The following is an 18,543-nucleotide window of genomic DNA, read 5'->3' on the forward strand; positions in this document are numbered from 1 at the left end:
TAATGAAAAAGTATGTTATTTAAAAAGTGTGCTACAAATAAATTAATCTCCTTTCATTTCCTGAATCAACTCACATTAACACTATTCATTCCCAGAAAGTAGACCCTTCCAATCTGAACCAATCTGACAGCATCCAATTAAGTTGCAGGAGAGAAACATGAAGAACTGTTGTTACATTATTGAGCAACAGTTGAGAGAAAAGATGATTTTGTTTGTGTATAAAAAATATTGGTGGAACAAGTCTCTACAAAGCCTAAGGTAGAGAGAGCACACCTCTCTGCCCTTCCATGCGCAAACAAGGAAAGCCTGAGGCAGAGAGATCAAACCTCCCTGCCCTTCCATGCGTCTACATGAAAGCCTAAGGCAAAGAGAGCAGAAGCAAAGACCTCCGGGAACAGAACAGAGCAGCATCAATGACAAACAGAAATGACACTGATAAGTCAGACACAGCATGGAAAGGAGGAGCTGGGGTGGAGGCGGGTTGCAAAGCAGCTTGCAGAGGAAGCAGCAACAGTAGGCATGCCAGAGCAGTTTAAATAGGGCGCCCTGAATGAGATTTGCCAATTGGTTGCATAGAAAGGAATCATGTAATCTATCAGCTGACTCCCTTCATCAATCAGCTGCTCCATCAGTTGATTGGGCTACTTGAGATTAGCTGATGTAGCTGGGATGTGAGCTGAGCTTGACATTGTGTCCTGCCTGAACTAATGCTTTGCTCAATTTGTATAAAGAGGGAGAAAGTTTGAGTAGAGTGAGAGGGAAGGAGTGGTGATGTAAGGGTCAAACAAACACAGGACTTTAACTCAGGAGACCACTGTTTGTGTCCCGTGTGAAACATTGAAACCTTTTTTTTTTTTTTTTTTTTTTTACTGTTATGTAAATGACATTGCCAGTAGCCGCTACCTCAGCAGAGCCTCAACCATCATCACAGACTGTAAGCATCCTGGTCACCATCTGTTCCACCTTCAGCCCTCTGGGAGGTGCTACAGATCACTCAAAACCCGGACTACCAGATTCAATCACAGCTTTTTTCCGACAGCAATACGCACCCTGAACGGACTCATAACACACACACCACACACCACTAATGCTCCTTCCGTGCAATACAAATAACTGACTCTTCTTTTCCATGTGCAATATTTTTGTTTTATTGATTGGCTTTATCTATTTATTTATTTATCTATGTATGTATGATCTGAGATGAGGTATGTGAATCTGGCACCTAACAGAGCAGCACTTTTAATTTTGTTGTTCTGTTCTCAATATAATGACAATAAAGGCACTTTGACTTTGACGTAGTTAATGTCACGTGACATACAATACATACATCACATGACAAGGTTGTTCACTCTGATAGACCTAACCAAGTCGTTTTGTTGCCTAAAAAAGTTTTGGTGACAAAGCCCAGTTTCCTGTGAACACAGAGCTCTCTATGAAAAGTCTCTATGCCTGTAAGTGGTAGCAATTAACACGCCATCCCTGAGCGTCCAAAACTGATGCAAGAGGGGTACCTAGAGCACCATAATTTGAAGGTTAGGGCCACTGACTAAGCTGCCATATTGGACAAGTTTGCAATGGGAACATGTTGGACCTGGAGCCACATAAACACTAGAGATGGGTCTATGGATTTAGAGATTGATCAGATGGAGCTGCAATAATTTCACCCCTAACTGTAACACCTCTGTCAGATTTAACTTTAATTAATTTGTGAGGTACTGTATACTATAAATCCTTAGCTACAAGGATTTAGGGCATCAGTAATGTTTTTGTCTGCCACACATCTTTCTTTCTTTTTTTACTCTACAGACATTGTGACACCGCAGGTCCTCCAAACATCTTTTTCTTTACTCTCCAGACATTGTGACACCGCAGGTCCTCCAATTACATTTCAAGGCCATAACCGTTTTACACTCCAGAAACACAATGATTACACTGGAGCAAAGGTGAGGTCTCCATGTGAAATAACGTTCAGCCAAGCTAATTTCCCCTCTGGGAGGTGTGAGTGAAGAGCAGTGCTTTGTCAAAGATGGACACAGAAGTACCTGGAGGAACAGATGAGTTTTGGTGGAGGAGGATACAGTGACAGTGACTTTGGAAGGCTACAGTCGCTTCGCTCCCACCATCATTTTCAAATCCTCAACCAAGTGACAGATACTTTTATCTTGTCAGGACAGTGGTTGGGCATTTTAAAGCATCTTGTGCGGATTGCAGATCAATCTCTGCCTGTCTTTGTATTGGGTCACTTACTACTGATGTCAGCCGTAACTCAGTGACAAAAAACAACAACATAAAGATCACACTTTCTTTCCTCCAGCAGCAGCAGTCTGTTAATGGCTTCATGATTGCCAAGTACTCTATGAGGGTAAATCAAACAAGTGAAAAGAGGCCCTCTGTTTGTCCTTGAAGAGATGCTGCAGTCATTCCACTATTCAGGCTCAGATTGCTTTATCAAGTCATTGTCTTTTGTGTTTGTCTGTGTTGTCGCTTTACACCGGCGTCACCTTTGAGAAAAAAGTGTTGGAAGAAGTATTTAGATCCTTTACTTGATTAAAAGCAACAACTGTAATATACTTCATTGCAAGTAAAAGTCTTGCGTGGACTCCAGTGTGTAGGATTTAGGGGCATCTATTGGCAGAGATAGTTTATAATATGTGTATAATCACCTGAAACAAAGAATCATTGTGTTTTGTTACCTTACAATGAGCTTTTTATATCTACATACAGAACAGGGGAGCCCAGAACTTACAAACCAAACACTGGCTCAAGATAGGGCCATTCACAGTTTCACTTTGGCCTCATTACACCCTTGGCCCATGGGAGAACTTTTAGTTCTGCAACCTCACCACTAGATGTCACTAAATCCTAAGTACTAATCAATCACCAATACCCAGTCAGCATTTGTAGGTGGGGCCCATGTGGGTAGCAAATGGGCTGTAAAATGGGCCCTACATGGGACTGTCCGCGAGTTCCATATTGACCCCCTGCCAATTGCCCACAAGGGTGGGTTCCAAATGGGTTATGCAGGGGCTACATGGATCGCAACCGTGTATGAAACCAAAATGGGCACCTTATCTGGGGCTCGCTTAGGTAAACCCAGCCTTATTGGCAAATGGCATGGGGCCATTATGGAACCTGTGAACAATCCTATATACAGCCCATTTTCAGCCCATTTACTACCCACATGGGCCCCACATACAAATGTTGACTGGGTATAAAGGCAAAATGGTTTCTGTCAGAGTAATAGTCACACTAATGGAAAGAAATCATTACGATATAAATTTGAAAGCTGTTTGGTAATGGCAGAAAAGGTTTGGCAAATTTTTCATGGGCGCAACCCACATACTCAGCTCTGCTGCTCATCCCACAAATGCATGTTCCTTACAAATGTGGCACCATTTAAAAGGGAAATAAACAGGCTTCCAATGGTAGAAGATTTATTACCAAGAAGCATTGTTACAACAAAAAATAATCTACCAAACACAACTTTCCTTACTTTTTGTTCTTAGTTTATATAGTTATATCAGTACCGTGACATGAGATTAAGTATTGTCTTAGAATATCTTAATATCATAAGTGCTGTCTTCTCCTGGCTTTAAAGGCAGCATTACAGTAAAGTGATGTAATTTTCTGAACTAACCAGACTGTTAGCTGTTTCTTTTTGTTGTTTTTTTACTTTGTTTATTGTTAATTTCGACAGGTAAATCAATGCAAAACATTATGTAAACATAAAGACAAGAACAGAACAGAACTTAATGATGATAATAAAAATAAATAAATGATAATAATAATATGTCACCCTTAAATGAGTTATAACGTTATACTCAACTGAGATGCACATACATCATATTTGTATTTACGTACAGTACTTACTTGGTTACGTTCCACCATTTTGGCTGTGTTTGGTGCATGCAGAGACAAACATAAATGAGAATGTACAGCTAGAATATAAAGAACGACAGCTGAGTGGCTGTACCACAGCTGGCAGGCTGCTCCTCCATACCTCACCACAGAGAAAATCAAGTTGGCTGTCACTATGACTGCTGTCACCCCACTGTACTTCCATTATGATGCACCATGTTTATCATGTTTTCACCTCTCGCTTCTTCCAGCAGCTTGCAGCCATGTTTGGCACATCTCCACTGCAAACAGCACAGAAGCCAAAGTGCAAACTACCCTTCAAGACATGTGGAGCCCTTAAGCAAAGAGAGCTTATCCTAAGCCTCCAGACCGCGCTGAGGGCTGGAAATTGATGTCTGGCACTCACACGTAAACACGTACCTCCATTACTGATATGCAAAAAACTTTCTGCAAAGCCAACCGCCTGGAGTCATGTGTATGGAAGTGAATCTCTTTTGTAAACCAAACAAAAGCTGAGACATACAGTCTATATGCAATACAGCAGGGAGAAAACCCTTTATGTAACGTACTTCTTTTTGGGAAATGCTAGCATATTTGTTTTTGTACATCACCAGGTTGTGTTTTCCCCCAAGGGGGGAACTTTGCCACTGGAGCTGTTGCTTTAATGCATAAGGGTGCAGGAAGTGGCTGTTTAGTTTGCCCTCTTGACTGCAGCAGCTCAGATAAAACCATATTGATTCAACAATTTGCCAAAGACAGTGTGGAGTGTTTTCTTTGATCTTTGGATTGATGACATTAAAAATCAAGCCTGAGGGCAGCAAGCCACTCACACGATTCGTATCCTTCCTCCTCTTTCTCTTTTTAGATTCCCAGCCTGCACAAGTGCCTGCGGTACAAATGAGACAAAGAGCCAGATGAATGGAGATGCGATTGACAGTAGTAGTTATCTACGCAATACCTGGAGAGGCATCAAACTACATCTCCAAATGAAAAATCAGGGTTTTCTTCTCAATGTTGTAGCTCTCAACCATGCTGATTCAAAGCTCATCATCTGTCATCTCTCAGGTTGTGTTGCTGTCGCTGCCCTCCTTTGCGTCTCTGCTGTGTAGCTGAACAATAATGAAAACTCTGGCTGCAGACTTCCCATTCAGACCCAATAAATGCACTTGATCTGAATGAATAACGGCATACTCATTTGTTCTCATTGTTCACAGATAACAAAGGAATGTTTCAGGGTTTCAAGGTTCAGCATTGTTGTCATAATACAACACAGGATTGCAAAACAAAATGCAGGTGTAGCACTTAAATGTTTAACTTGGAATGATTTAAAACAATAGTATAGATCGAGGTATATAACACAGATAAAGGTAGGACATATAGGCCTACACACACATATAAGTGATGTAAAATATGAGCATATGTTTCTAATGTAAAATGCATGTGTGATGGCCAAAAACGCAGGTGTGGAAACTCACTTCCAATTTCCTCCTCTATTCACTGTGACCTGGCTCAGTTGGCGAACGTCCTGCCTGCATATTTGAATTACAAGCTGACAATGTCACTCTCACACACACACACACACACACACACACACACAACACAATAATACACATACTAATGCTCTCGCCTTCACCTTAGGTTAAGGCTTTTTTTTTTAATGGAGGCTGAGAAGAGATGCTGCTCGGTGCCTCAGATGATAAACAACAGCCACAGAGGTGGGAGGATTACCTGGAAAGCATTGTGAGGACATAATAACTAGGGGTTATAATGACGTCACACATATTGCAACCCCGGTGTCACTGTTAAATTGTTCCGCTTTATTGTTTGGGACACACAAATAGATGAAATGTGGCTCCCGCTTTGAGAGTAAAAACCTTAACACGTTCATTAATGTTTTATATTACATTTGGTTTTCATTATCATGCCTACAAAACCCCTCTCACACATTAATATGGCTGACTTGCTCAGATAGTAACTGGCAGGCAAAGATGAAATGAGGAAAAAAAGGAGGGGTATTTAATATTTGATAAGAAGTTCACAGATTATCATCAAAATTGAAAGAGATGGAATCAAGATTATCATGCAAAGGATTTACATAAATCCCACTTGCACCACTTTTTACTTTTCTACAGCACACACTTTATGAAAGTGAATGTACAATAAATCTGAAGTGGTCAAGACATGGCAGCTCGAAATGGTTTAGTACAAACACTAGGGCTTCTTTATGAGCATTAAAATGTTCTTTTAGTTCACAGATTCAGAAACGTGTTAGCTAGGCACAGGCACAGGAACAAGAGGTATTGAGCATAGACTGTAGATGGATGACACATCTCCACTTACCCCCACAGAAGTACAGAGGTGAAGCTAAAATATCCTGAATACAGCCGCTGCCATCTCTGGTGATGTCATTCTGAGCCAGAGTTCGTGGGATCAAGTTTCCCGCCCATACACCTGTACGACCAAGTGCGAGCAACACCGCTGAATGCAAGCCCACCTACTGGCTCACACAGTTGTCAGTCATGTAGTTAAGTCCCTGTTTTATAGCATTAAATGGCTAATTAAAACCAAACTTAATAGAAAAATAAACACTTGAACATACAGCAGTATAATTAAAAAATCTTAAATGACAGAAACCATGTTTGGAAAACTTTATTTGACGTGTCCTCAAGTTTTTAGTTTGGCCCATGTCCCATCCACTTACATGGAGGGGACGGGCATTATGACCTATACTGCAGCCAGCCAGCAGGGGGTGAACGAGATGTTTCGGCTTCACTTTTGGGGAGCTTTCATGTCGTACATATTTATATACCGTCTATGGTGTGGAAATGCGATTTAGAATTAGAAGTAGAATTCTCTGGGTCTGAAAAGTGAAACTACTGCCCAAGTGCCTTAAATCTGCATTTTTTCAAACGGCCAACAGGGGGCAAACATACTTCTTATCTAAAGAGTTAATGGTCTCAATGGCTGGTTTCAAGTCTCCTTATATACAGCATGATGTGCATTCTTAAAATTATAGTACCCTTTGGAGTTAAATAGACGATAAAGCATTGTATGCCTTAGGGCAGTGGTTGCCAACCGGTTGCTAGTGGTCCAAAAGTGGGTCGCGGGTCTATTCCGAATGGACCGCAAGTGACATACTTTATTTTTAAATACAGTGAATTTCCAGCACACAGCTTTTATTTTGAAGTGCCATTTCCTGCTGTAGAGTGAGAGAATAACAGACATCTACTTATCAGAGACAGCAAGCTAGCTTGAGACACGGCCAAACGGAAGTATGACACTGAATATATCAAACTGTGTGGACTTTGAATTACTGACGAAGGAGAAATCTGGACCCTGTAGCTGCACCAGTTGGTAACCACTGCTTTAGGGTTTGCTGTCTTGTGATTGACAAGTTGATGGTGACCTGTCAATCAGGATAGATGTGTAACAGTGTGTGTTCTCCACTCTGTTGTCCAAATATGGTCACTTCTGGCTCCAAAATAAACAAGATGCCAAAATAAGCAAAATGCCAAACTCGAGGCAATAGTCCACAAAACCAATTAAAAGTAGTAATTTGCACCTTCCAGGAACTCAAAAGTTGTCTTATTTAAATGTTGTGTCTTCGCAGCTACCAGCTAGCCACCTGTAGCTTGAGTTGTAGACAGTAGTGCTGCATGTAGTCGCTCACCAGGGCTAAGCTAACGTTAGCTATTAATGGTCAGTAATATCCCCTGTTGGCTGGCTGCTTGTTAAATTATATCTTGCTTATGTATTTCTACATGTTAGATACAGAGGATGTAATGTGTTGATGGATTTGGAGTTGTTTCAAGGCACCTTTGAACACAGACATGCTATATTATGCTAAAGACAGAAATGATTGAAGCGCAAAAGAAATGTTTAAACTAAAGCAACTTCAAGGAGTTTTAACAGGCTATGAAACAGTCTCAATTTAATGCTGAAGCCATCAGACCATCAGTGAGAAGATTCACAGTTTCTGTAAGGTTATTCCATCCATCCATTTTAATCCGCTTATCCGGGGGCCGGGTCGCGGGGGCAGCAGGCCAAGTAAAGCACCCCAGACATCGCTCTCCTCAGCAATGCTTTCCAGCTCCTCCTGGGGGACCTCAAGGTGTTCCCAGCCCAGACGAGACATGTAATCCCTCCAGCGTGTTCTGGGTCTGCCCCAGGGCCTCCTACCAGCGGGACGTGCCCGGGACACCTCCAGCAGGAGGTGCCCAGGAGGCATCCTGGTCAGATGCCCGAACCACGTCAACTGACCCCTTTCAAGCTCCCTCCAGCTCCTCACCCTATCTCTAAGGCTGAGCCCAGCCACCCTTTGGAGGAAACTCATTTCCACCGCTTGTATCCGCGATCGCATTCTTTTGGTCACTACCCAGAGCTCATGACCATAGGTGAGGGTTGGGACGTAGATGGACCAGTAAATTGAAAGCTTCGCCTTCTGGCTCAGCTCCCTCTTCACCATGATGGACAGGCGCAGCGCCCCCATCACTGCAGAAGCCGCACCAAACCGCCGATTCCATCTCATGCTCTCACTCGTGAACTCGTACATCAGTTGTACCAAAACACTACAGTGGAATGCTATTTAACGTGACAACAAAGAGTTTATAACTTGAAACTATGAAACAATCTCAATTTAATACTAATGCCATTATTTTAGACAGCAGTGAAGCCTGATGCCACCTTCAACCTGCAGTCTAAGCTTTAGCGGGAGGTGGGGAGCTCCGCGCCTGACAGCAGCAGCTCTTTCTCCGGTAAGGGGCAGAGCTTTGTTTCACTGCCCTACTGGTTCCTACTGATTCTTGGGGCAGCAATGTCTGTCTGCAGCACCCTTTTCTACACTGTAGCACAACAGATGATGATGCAGGTAAACCCAGGTACGGCATAACATTACAAATGCAAAAGCTGAGCAATAGGAGGAGTGAAGGGGGGCAATAGTAAAAGTTAAACAGTAAAAACCATTAGTACCTAACATGAAAACGCCCTTAATGCCTGTCCCCAGGTCTGACAACACACAGACTTTAGATCTTGTTAATATTCAAAAGGGCATTTTACAGTTTCACAGAGAGCAGTATGTTGGCCAGTTAAAAGGAAGCAGGAGATTTTTCTTCAGAGAATTTTATATTTGACATTATATTTTGTGATTATGGCTGACACAGGGGCAGGATTAGCAAAGAGGCAGGCAAAAAACTGAAGGGGACAGTGACAGAGCACGGCTGAAAACATGATTCACCCTTGGCGAGAGGATTAAGAAAATTATGGGATTTTGATGGATTCAAAACCAATCTTGAATCGGCTCTCTTCCTCCTGGACAGGTATGGAAACATAATATGTCTATTTAATTGATGGAATATATTGTGAGACATGGTTTTACATCAATATATGGATTAACATAGGTGGCTTAAACACCACCGTTTGCCATATTGTAGTTATTAATCTTACATGGTAACAAATAGGTACATGACATCATCACTTTTGACCCTGCAAACAGTGTTTGGAAAAAGAAAAACAGTATTAACAATAAGGCACTATGTGTAACAATTTCAGTTGTTCTTTGAGACAAACAAATTTTGCAGTCAAAAGTGTGTCCTAGCACGTGTGTATTTACCTCCATCAGCATATCTAAGTATGTCCGTAAGCTCCGAAATTCTCATTTACATTTACATTGCGACCGGTGTCTCATCATGTACGTGCGCCATCTTGAAAATACAGGTACGTACAGGGACATACTTGAGAAATACGGAATCACCTTTCACGTTTCACTTGTCGGTTTCCGGTTTCCGCCTGCAGGTAGAGTGATGAAAAGCAGCAGCAAGCAGGCTAGTCATAAGTACTGGTGCATTTGAAAAAAGGCAAAAACGCAACGTGACCGGCGATTTCAAAAAACGAGGGTCAACATCGGGGTAGCCTTTCCCAGGTGGAGAGAGCTGCTGAAGGAGAATCACAGCTAACAGCGGCTAACAGCTAACAGCGGCTAACAGCTGTTAGCGGCGCTGCTAACAGCTGTTAGCCACTGTTAGCGCTGTTAGGGCTGTTAGCGTTGCTGGTCGCTAACAGCTGTTAGCGACGCAGTGTTGCGAGGAGAGGGATGAGGTGTGTGAGGTTGAGCCACTCGTCAGTTGTCAAAAGACAAGACGTGATTGGTTTGTTTTGATTTACACCTGGCCCAACAGTCCTACACTGTAAACACAGCCAGCATGGTGAGGAAGGGGTTTGTCAACTCGCGTCGCGTGTGTCTGTGTAGGAGCCTGAATGAATACTCCATATATCGGATGACATGGTTTCATCAATGTTATCATAGCTTTTTGGTACACAGCGGCTACCGTTGTTGCAATACGCGTTTGAAACAGTGTTTGAATGTAATATACGATCTCAACACTAGATGGGAGAAATTCCTACACAGTGCCCGTTGAAAGTGTAACGGCATTCTCTGAGACCTAGAGGAACAGTTTATCCTGCTATTAATCAATGTTGTATTATATGAGCTGGTTAATTCTTTCTCATCCATTGCCTCTTCAGTGTGGACACATCACTGATCACGTCACAACATCACTGGTTACCTGTGAGCTTTAAAATTGATTATTCGATTTTTCTGCCTGTCTTTAAAGACTTGAATGATTAGGCTCGTGCCGGTGAATTCCCCATGAGCCTGATCGCTGCCTGAGATCCTCCTGCAAGGCTCTCCTAATGGCTCCAAAATCTCGATTTGTCACCACAGGTGACCGAGCTTTAACTCCCTGCCTGAAGATCTCAGGCAGACAAACTCAGTGACTTCTTTTTTTCTTCTTCTTTTTATTCTATCTTATCCCAGTATTGTTTCTCTTGTACATCACTTTGTAACTCTGTTCTGAAAGGTGCTATACAAATGAAGTTATTTATTATTTTTATTATCCTGACACAGGTAGCTCCAGACTCATTCAGTACCGAAAAACTCTTGACCTTATTGAGGTAAAAAAAATCCTTCATTTGGATCCTTGAATTTTTCATGGTAGTCTGTTAATACATCACCCTCCTGGCTTCAAAGGTCTCAAATGCAACTAATCATGTAACGACTTAGAAAATGCTCTCCTCCGACAAAAAGGCTGCTCTTTGTTATCCATCTGAAAGGAGAGAGGTATGTCAGTTCATAGCGTCACATACACAATATGTAGACGTTTAACAGGACAGGTGCTTTACAAGAACTCACAAATCAAGTTATACAAGACCCTGTTTACTGTACATGTTAATATATCATTTTATACAAGTTGTGTTTGATCCAAGGAGGAGTAAAGGACAAGTGTGGCGAAAAATGTGTTTAAAAGGTGCAGACATGTCATCTGAACGCATGGATTAAGTTATATATTGCGTGTCATATTATTTCAACACATGTACATTGTGCAGTATGTACATTTTTCAGCATGTATTGTTATATTTTTTCCAATGGTTATATGTACAGTATGCTCACCCTAACATACAGCATGTGCAGTGCACACAGATACATGTGGACAGCGTGATAGCATTCAAATCAGATTTGGACCATGAAGTGAAGCCAAACAACAAACATAGACTGTGATCTCACAAAATAAATAAATAAAAAGATGAAATGAAACATGTTGTTGTTGTTTTGGCTCGTGCAAAGCATATTTTCCATCAATATTAATGGGCGGGCTCATGCCGAGAAATGCCTCGCAGGGTGAGCTCAGCCTGTCACAGAGACTGAGGATGAAGCTGTGCTGTGAGGTCCGGTCAGCTGTGAGTGGCGGTCGATCAGCAGTGACACTGACAGCACGAGCATGGTGTGGGACTGTGGCCAAAGAAGAAGATGGAGGAGATGGACGTCTGATGCTGTAGCCAGTAATCTGGAATGGATGAGGGGGGTGTGATGCAGGGGACAGATGGGTTGTAAAGGTGCTGCAAGGGTCTTTAGATCATTTTGCATCCCTCCCTTTGACCCCAAAAAGCCAACGTGACCTCTGTCACTACCTCTCTCAACTTCACGTCTAACTAAACTGAGATGAGCAGTTAAAGGGATGGACACAAACTCTGTCTTCGTCTCTCTGCTTTGTTGTTTTGTTGATGACTGATATGGATTTGCTTGACATCTCATTCGTAAAACCCTTTCTCATCTTTATGCATTAGCAATCACAAGAGGATGCACAGGTGCAATTTGGGTAATGGACTTTTTATCAAAGCAAGCAGCTGTGGAGTTGATGCCTCGTTGTATATTTCCCGCTGCTTGCTTCTCAAATCATGCAGCTTTATTCCCACTTTATTCTACAGCACAACTGGACACCCAGAAGTCTGTCTGTAGCTCTCGCCTTCTGATATCATTGTTGTTCATATCTTTAACATCATATCTCCAAACTGTTGAATACAAGAATTCAGAAAATTGACAAAGGGTGATTTTCAGCACTGAGTTGAAGTTTGTTCAGTTTGAGGAGTTCAGAGTGCTCTGGCAAAAATGCCAGACGCCTAGAGTGCAGAAACGCGAGGCACATAGCAACACAAAAAGAGTGAGCAAAAAGCTTAGATTCTCATTAAAACAATTAACTGCTAAAACACTTTCTGTGTGACTGGGGCCAAAGTGTGTTTACATCCGTCTGATTTTACCTGCATTATCAATATGAGTATTAAAAACTGGCTGGAAAGGCTAAAAACAAATTTTATGCTTGGCTGAGGCAAGCAAATTGCACCAAAGTTCAATGAAAACCGATTAGCAAATTAATGAAGCATTTGATATAAACGTCCACTGAATCAACACGAAAACATCAGTAACCTTCCTTAAATTAAAGGTCCAGTGTGTGGGTTTTGGAGGCGTCTATTGGCAGAAGTGGAATTTGATAATCATAAATATGTTTTCATTCGTTTATAATCAATGGAAACGAAGAATCGTTGTGTTTTCGTAAAACTTAGAATAAGCCATCTACATACAGAGCTGGTCGTCTCTCATGGAGTCCACTATGTTGTTTCTACAGAAATCCAGAACAGACAAACCAAACACTGGCTCTAGACAGAGCCATTCATGGTTTCAAGTTGGTCGCCATAGTTCTACACGTTTGACATGCAGGAGAAGTCGGTTGCAATCTGCAACCTCTCCACTAGATGCCACTATATCCTTCACACCAGGGGTCGGTATCCTATATAAAGAGCCTGAAAGCCTGAGGCCTGCCTGGCCCCCACAGTCCTCTCCAATCCTTTCACCCACACTTGAGCATCTGTCCAGGGATGGCCACGGAGTTCAGGCCGGGCGGGCCAACACTGTGTATCCCAGAAGGGGTACTCAAGTGTGGGTGAGAGGAGTGGAGAGGACTGCGGAGGTCAGGCCAGGCGGGCCGACACTGTGCATCCCAGAACGGGTGCTCAAGTGTTGTTGTTGACTTTTACTCTTTCTACTCTTTTATTTCCTTATTTCCTTTAAATTGAGCTCTTACTATTTCCTTTATTGTTTTATTTATTATGATATTTGTGTATGATTATATTATATTAATTTTATTTAAATGTGCTTTATAAATAAAGTTTGACTTGACTTGACTTGACTTGACTTGACTTGACTTGAGAGGAGCAGAGAGGACCGCGACGAGGTGGAGTAGCCACAGTAGATCTACACTTTGCTGGAGAAGCGTTGATAAAATCATCAGGGTGAGCAGCACAGAGTCCACCATTGTTGTTGTGATGGTCGACTTTCTCGCGCATGCCTAGTGACTGGATCCGTAATGCGTAATAAACGATCAGCCAAAACGCAACTAAAGTTTACCGTTTTAAGTTGAAATCGTTGTCATATAAACGNAAACATTGCACTCTGGAACCTGTTTTCAAAACGTTGCGTTTTCAGGCACCCAAAACGCCGCTGTCGTATAAACGATCAGCCAAAACGCAACTAAAGTTTACCGTTTTAAGTTGAAATCGTTGTCATATAAACGGGACCTAAGTCATCTGGCCTTCTTCTTTAGGCGTCTTCCTCTGCTATGGCACCTGGAAAATTAGCGCCACCTACTGCTCATCTTGATAAACCAACTCCTGACAAAGCCCTGCATTTTCTTTTGCAGATTTTTTGAAAATTCGGTTAAAATTTGCACCTTATTTGGTTGGAAACTTATTTTTCTTACATCACAAACGTATTCCCAACATTTAATAATAAACCTAAGTGGTCTTCCTACTTCCAGCATCCTCCTTTAACCTCGCATTAGCCTGGCACGCACCAGCAGCCTGACAGCCTTGTTAACAAACTGCCTCCTGGGACACTGAGGAGTTGTGAATGGGCGGGGGGGGGGGGGGCGGGTACAGTCAAACAGACGCAGCTCTCCTGCTGGAGGAGCGCACAGAGAAAAGCGCAGTCCGATAGAGCAGCGGTGACGCTTTATCTTTCCTCACACATCTGAACACACCAACACACACACAGCCTCGCTTTTCCACACACACCTTTACATATTATCAGGGGAGTTTTGCAGACATCGAGGAGTCTTTCATGAGAAAAGTCCACAAACTAAAGACAGAATGGATGCTTCACAGCTGCTGTTTCTGCTGCTGCTCTACGGATACCTGCCAAAAGTAAGTAACCGTTTATTTTATCATTTTTAAAAAAAAACATTTTATTTTAAAAAGAAAATGTCTTGTGTGGTTAGTGGTGAAGAGTCGGTTCACTTAAACTATTTTGTATTGACATTAAAGCCACTTTAAACACTGTGGAGGCGGAGGAGGACGGTAAACCTTTAATACAGACCAATTTAGGTGAGTTTGGAAATCATGATCCAGCTGCTTGCTGTGCTGCTGTGTGTATTATGAGTCGATATGAATTTGATTTTTGCAGTTACTGATGCAACGTAAAAAAAAAATGTTAAGCCCCTTTGTATTTAAAGTGATATCATTTGGCATTGTTTTACAAGCCAGTTTAAATTCATGATGTCTTCTCTCTCAGAAATATCTTATCCCATAATCGAAATTGGGATTGTTAGATTAAGAGTTTTTAGGGTCATTGCATACCAGGTGTTTGTCTGAGTTTAGCCACTTGTACATGCAGTCTGATGTCAGCAATCCCTTTGTGATAAAAAGTATAATTTTCTGCTGTTTTTTGCCTACTTTATATGTGAATAATTACCATAAAGAGCTGCTTACAGGTCTCATTTTAAGGGCAATTGGATAATTGGTTCATCAGAAGTCTTTTCAGTCAGAAAATTATATTATCACTGAAGGTGATGCTGCAATATTTTCAGTTTAATCCTGCTGAATTAGTATCTGGTGATTATATTGAAGCACATCTCATGAGCAACAAGGTTATGCCTCCCTCTAATCTCCCATGAGGTTCATGTACAGTCATTTCAGAATCAGAATCAGAATCAGAAATACTTTATTGATCCCCGAGGGGAAATTATTTATGTTATGTTTATCGCTATTGAATTCACAGTGTTACAGTATATATTTGCATCACTCTCTCTGGTTTTGGATTATTGGTGGGGAAGCCTTTGAGCATTCAGTCACCGTTCAGTGCAGAAGAGCTTTGCTGCAAGGAATACTCTGTGCACAGGAGAACATCTATGGCTCTAAGTAATCTTGGGAGTTCAGTTTTGTCATTAGGCTTAGGCAGGTGTCATCCGCAGTTATGTCTTATTCTCCAGAAATGTTTTATCTCCATTAAGAAATGTCAGAAGTGCTCTGCTGCTGCTCCTCTCTCCCCGTACACAACTCCTGACAGGGATTTATTTAACTTCTTATCTCTGACAGCCAAGTATCAGGCTAATTATCAGGAATGAACATTTTTCTGTTACAATTTCAGGAATATGTGACAGAAAATCAAGAAGAAGCCTGAATTTAAGAAGCTGGAAAAAAATCAGATTATGGTACAGGTTGTGTCCTTGGAGGGATTTTAGTAATCTGACTCTCACTATGATTTCCTTTAATGCCTGTGAGTGAAGCGCTTTCAAAGCAAAATAGACTTAGAACACTTGAGTGACTGTGTGAAAATGTCTTCCACCTCACCTCTGACAACTTTCAGATGTCTGGTCTGCCCCGAGGCTTTAAAAGATCAACCAGATACGTCATTTGTTGACATATTTTAGTGGCTCTTATGGGCACCAGTGTGGAAAACATCTTGCTGGTGTGCCCCTGGTGTGCTGCTCTCCTGTGCTTTCCACGGTCCTTGGCGACCGCTTTACAATAACACAATCTGACATGTTCCATCAATATATCTAGTGAGGAAATGTGACGTTGAGGGCAGCGCAGAAAATCCCATAAGTGGTTAAAAGAGCATGTTAGTGGCTGCCGTTATGTGTTTAACACAATACAGATGGGAGTAGAGGAGAGAGGAGTGTGGAGGTCGGACAGGAAAGACCTCTCTTTCCTGCCTTTTTCTAAACATTAAACCACCAAATAGAAACCAAATGAACATTTTAAACAGAAAATCATAGCTACCATGATTAGCAAACAGCTAGCATGGCTCATTTTAAGTTCAAAATCAGAAGTTTTATTGGGAGTTATGTGTTGTGTTTGTGCAAAAGTGCTTGCAAATTCTTTGTTATCACTGGCAAGCTTCAAATAAGGCTGCACCATAAAACCTGAGTAACCGTGTCAGCTAGAAGTCTTAACATGTTAACACAAAATAAATGTAAGCTGTACAAAAATGACATTTAAAGAAATACTTCACGGCCCAAAATGACAATTTGTATATCAATTATTCACCCCCCCATCATTTTTCCATAACTGCTTATCCTGTTAGGGGTTTGGGGGGGGGGCTGGAGCCTATCCCAGCTGACACTGGATGAGAGGCGGAGTACACCCTGGGCAGGTCGCCAGAGTATCACAGGGCTGATACATAGACAACACATTTGCAGATAATTTAGAGTCACCAAATAACCTAACCTGCATGTCTTTGGATTTTGGGAGGAAGCCGGAGTACCCTGAGAAAACCCAAGCTGACATGGGGAGAACATGCAAACTCCACACCGAGCAGCTCACCTACCCCTGGTTTGAACCCCCCACCCTTGGTTTGAACCAGAAACACTCTTGCTGTGAGGCGACAGTGCTAACCACTGCAGCGCCATGCCTCTCTGGTGAACAACAAATCCAAAAATTCAAAAACATCCGTTTACAAACTGTTACACAACTCATGCAGTATAATGCGAGTCTCATTTATCCAGTTCAATCAGGAGAGACAGACGATTGAAGTCAAGATAATATTTAATACAGAATATGAGTGTACAGATTAGCAGATGCTTTGTGCTGATTAAGATTTAACAGAAGTCTTTGGCGCTTGAATATCAGAGGAAGATTTCTGTGATCGAGGGACATCTGAGCAGCAGCAGGATAAGTCTCTCCCATGGAGTCCAGACACTGGTGGTGGTAGCTGATGACTCTGAGGCTGCCGACTGCTTCAGCAAGAAAGAACTACGGCAGAGAAAGAATCATATTTAAAATGAGGAGCAGTGAGATGATAGGCTGACAGAGAAGGTGTGTTGCTGTGCTACTGGTTGATTGTGGATCAGCTGATGACTGAAATTGACCCTTCCTGATTCAACTTTCACTAGACCCTCATTTGCATATTCAGTACTTCCCAAAACACGAGCCTTTTCGCTAAAACCTTACTATGTATAACGTAACTGAAAGTGAAACTTATCTATGCTTTAATGTCTCCACTGATAAAAACAGTTATTTTACCATACTGAACTGTTCCATCACTGCCTCAATCAGTTCATTTGTTTTAGTGTTGTGTCGATGTGCACAATGATACACTTTCGTAGGGACCGTTTTCTCCAAGCTAACGGCTAATGTAGCCAGGAGTCAAGCCACATGAACACAATCACACACCTCCCCATTGTTTAAACAGACTTAGTTTCCAGATAAACAAACTTAAAACGTTAGGCTGGCCAGTAATGAGACTCACCAGTGCAGGGCAGACGCAGCAGCAGCTCAGCCGTGTATCAGTTCAGTGAGTCGGACTACGCAGTACACAGTCAGGGCTCCTCCCGCCAAGCACTGAACGATTCGGTGAACGAATCTTTTGAACAAATCTTTTTAATGAACTGATTCTAGTGATTCAGTAACATCTAAAGAACTGCTTTGCCCATCACTAATTTGTTTGTGCTGTTGTGTGACTTTGGTGTTTTAAAGGGTTAGTTTGGATTCACTGAAGTCACACAATAACACAAACTAACCGAGGCAGCAGAAGAGCAGCAGCTCCTGTGCTCAACGAAGTGAAATTATTGTTTGTGTCAATGGCTTTGAGGAGAGCACTGATAAGCTCCCTGTGGAGAAATCTGTGCGACAGCAAGGTAATGTAATGTGTTTGGGAAACACTGAGCATACAATTGTATAACTGAGGCTTGGATTATAGACTAATGCTCGAGTTGTACAAGCTTGTTAACAGATTTTTTGATATAGTGTTGCTGTTGTTAAACGCAGACCCCTACGACTTCAATTCATCAAGAATTCTCTAGAGCTGTGCCTCTAGCTGGAATCCAAAGCACTCAAACAGGAATAGTTCCAGCACATAACTCGCTGTGTGTGCAATAAAGAAACAAGGTATGATGTGTTAATTAGTGAGCCTTCAGGTATGCATATTTTTTAACATTGGACAGGTTTCCTGTTTTATTTTTGCTAGGATAAGCTGTTACGGCTTCAGCGTCATGCAGACATGAGAGTGATATCACACAACAATTTTCTTTAATACATATTTGGGAGATGCTATTATCCAGAGCAACTGACTCGATTTATTCC

At 41.9% G+C, this 18,543-nt stretch overlaps 1 protein-coding gene across 1 annotated transcript in view; it reads left to right on the plus strand.

The window, feature by feature from the left end:
• The first annotated feature begins 14,166 nt into the window (after nucleotides 1-14,166).
• vipr1b (vasoactive intestinal peptide receptor 1b) overlaps nucleotides 14,167-18,543 on the plus strand; it is a 57,684-nt gene continuing 53,307 nt past the window's right edge. The window contains exon 1 of the mRNA XM_050056672.1: nucleotides 14,167-14,385. Within this exon, the coding sequence (XP_049912629.1) occupies nucleotides 14,332-14,385 (54 nt within the window). The 5' untranslated portion in view covers nucleotides 14,167-14,331. The remainder of the gene's footprint in view (nucleotides 14,386-18,543) is intronic.

Source organism: Epinephelus moara, chromosome 11, assembly GCF_006386435.1.
Source record: "Epinephelus moara isolate mb chromosome 11, YSFRI_EMoa_1.0, whole genome shotgun sequence".
Lineage (NCBI taxonomy): Eukaryota > Metazoa > Chordata > Actinopteri > Perciformes > Serranidae > Epinephelus > Epinephelus moara.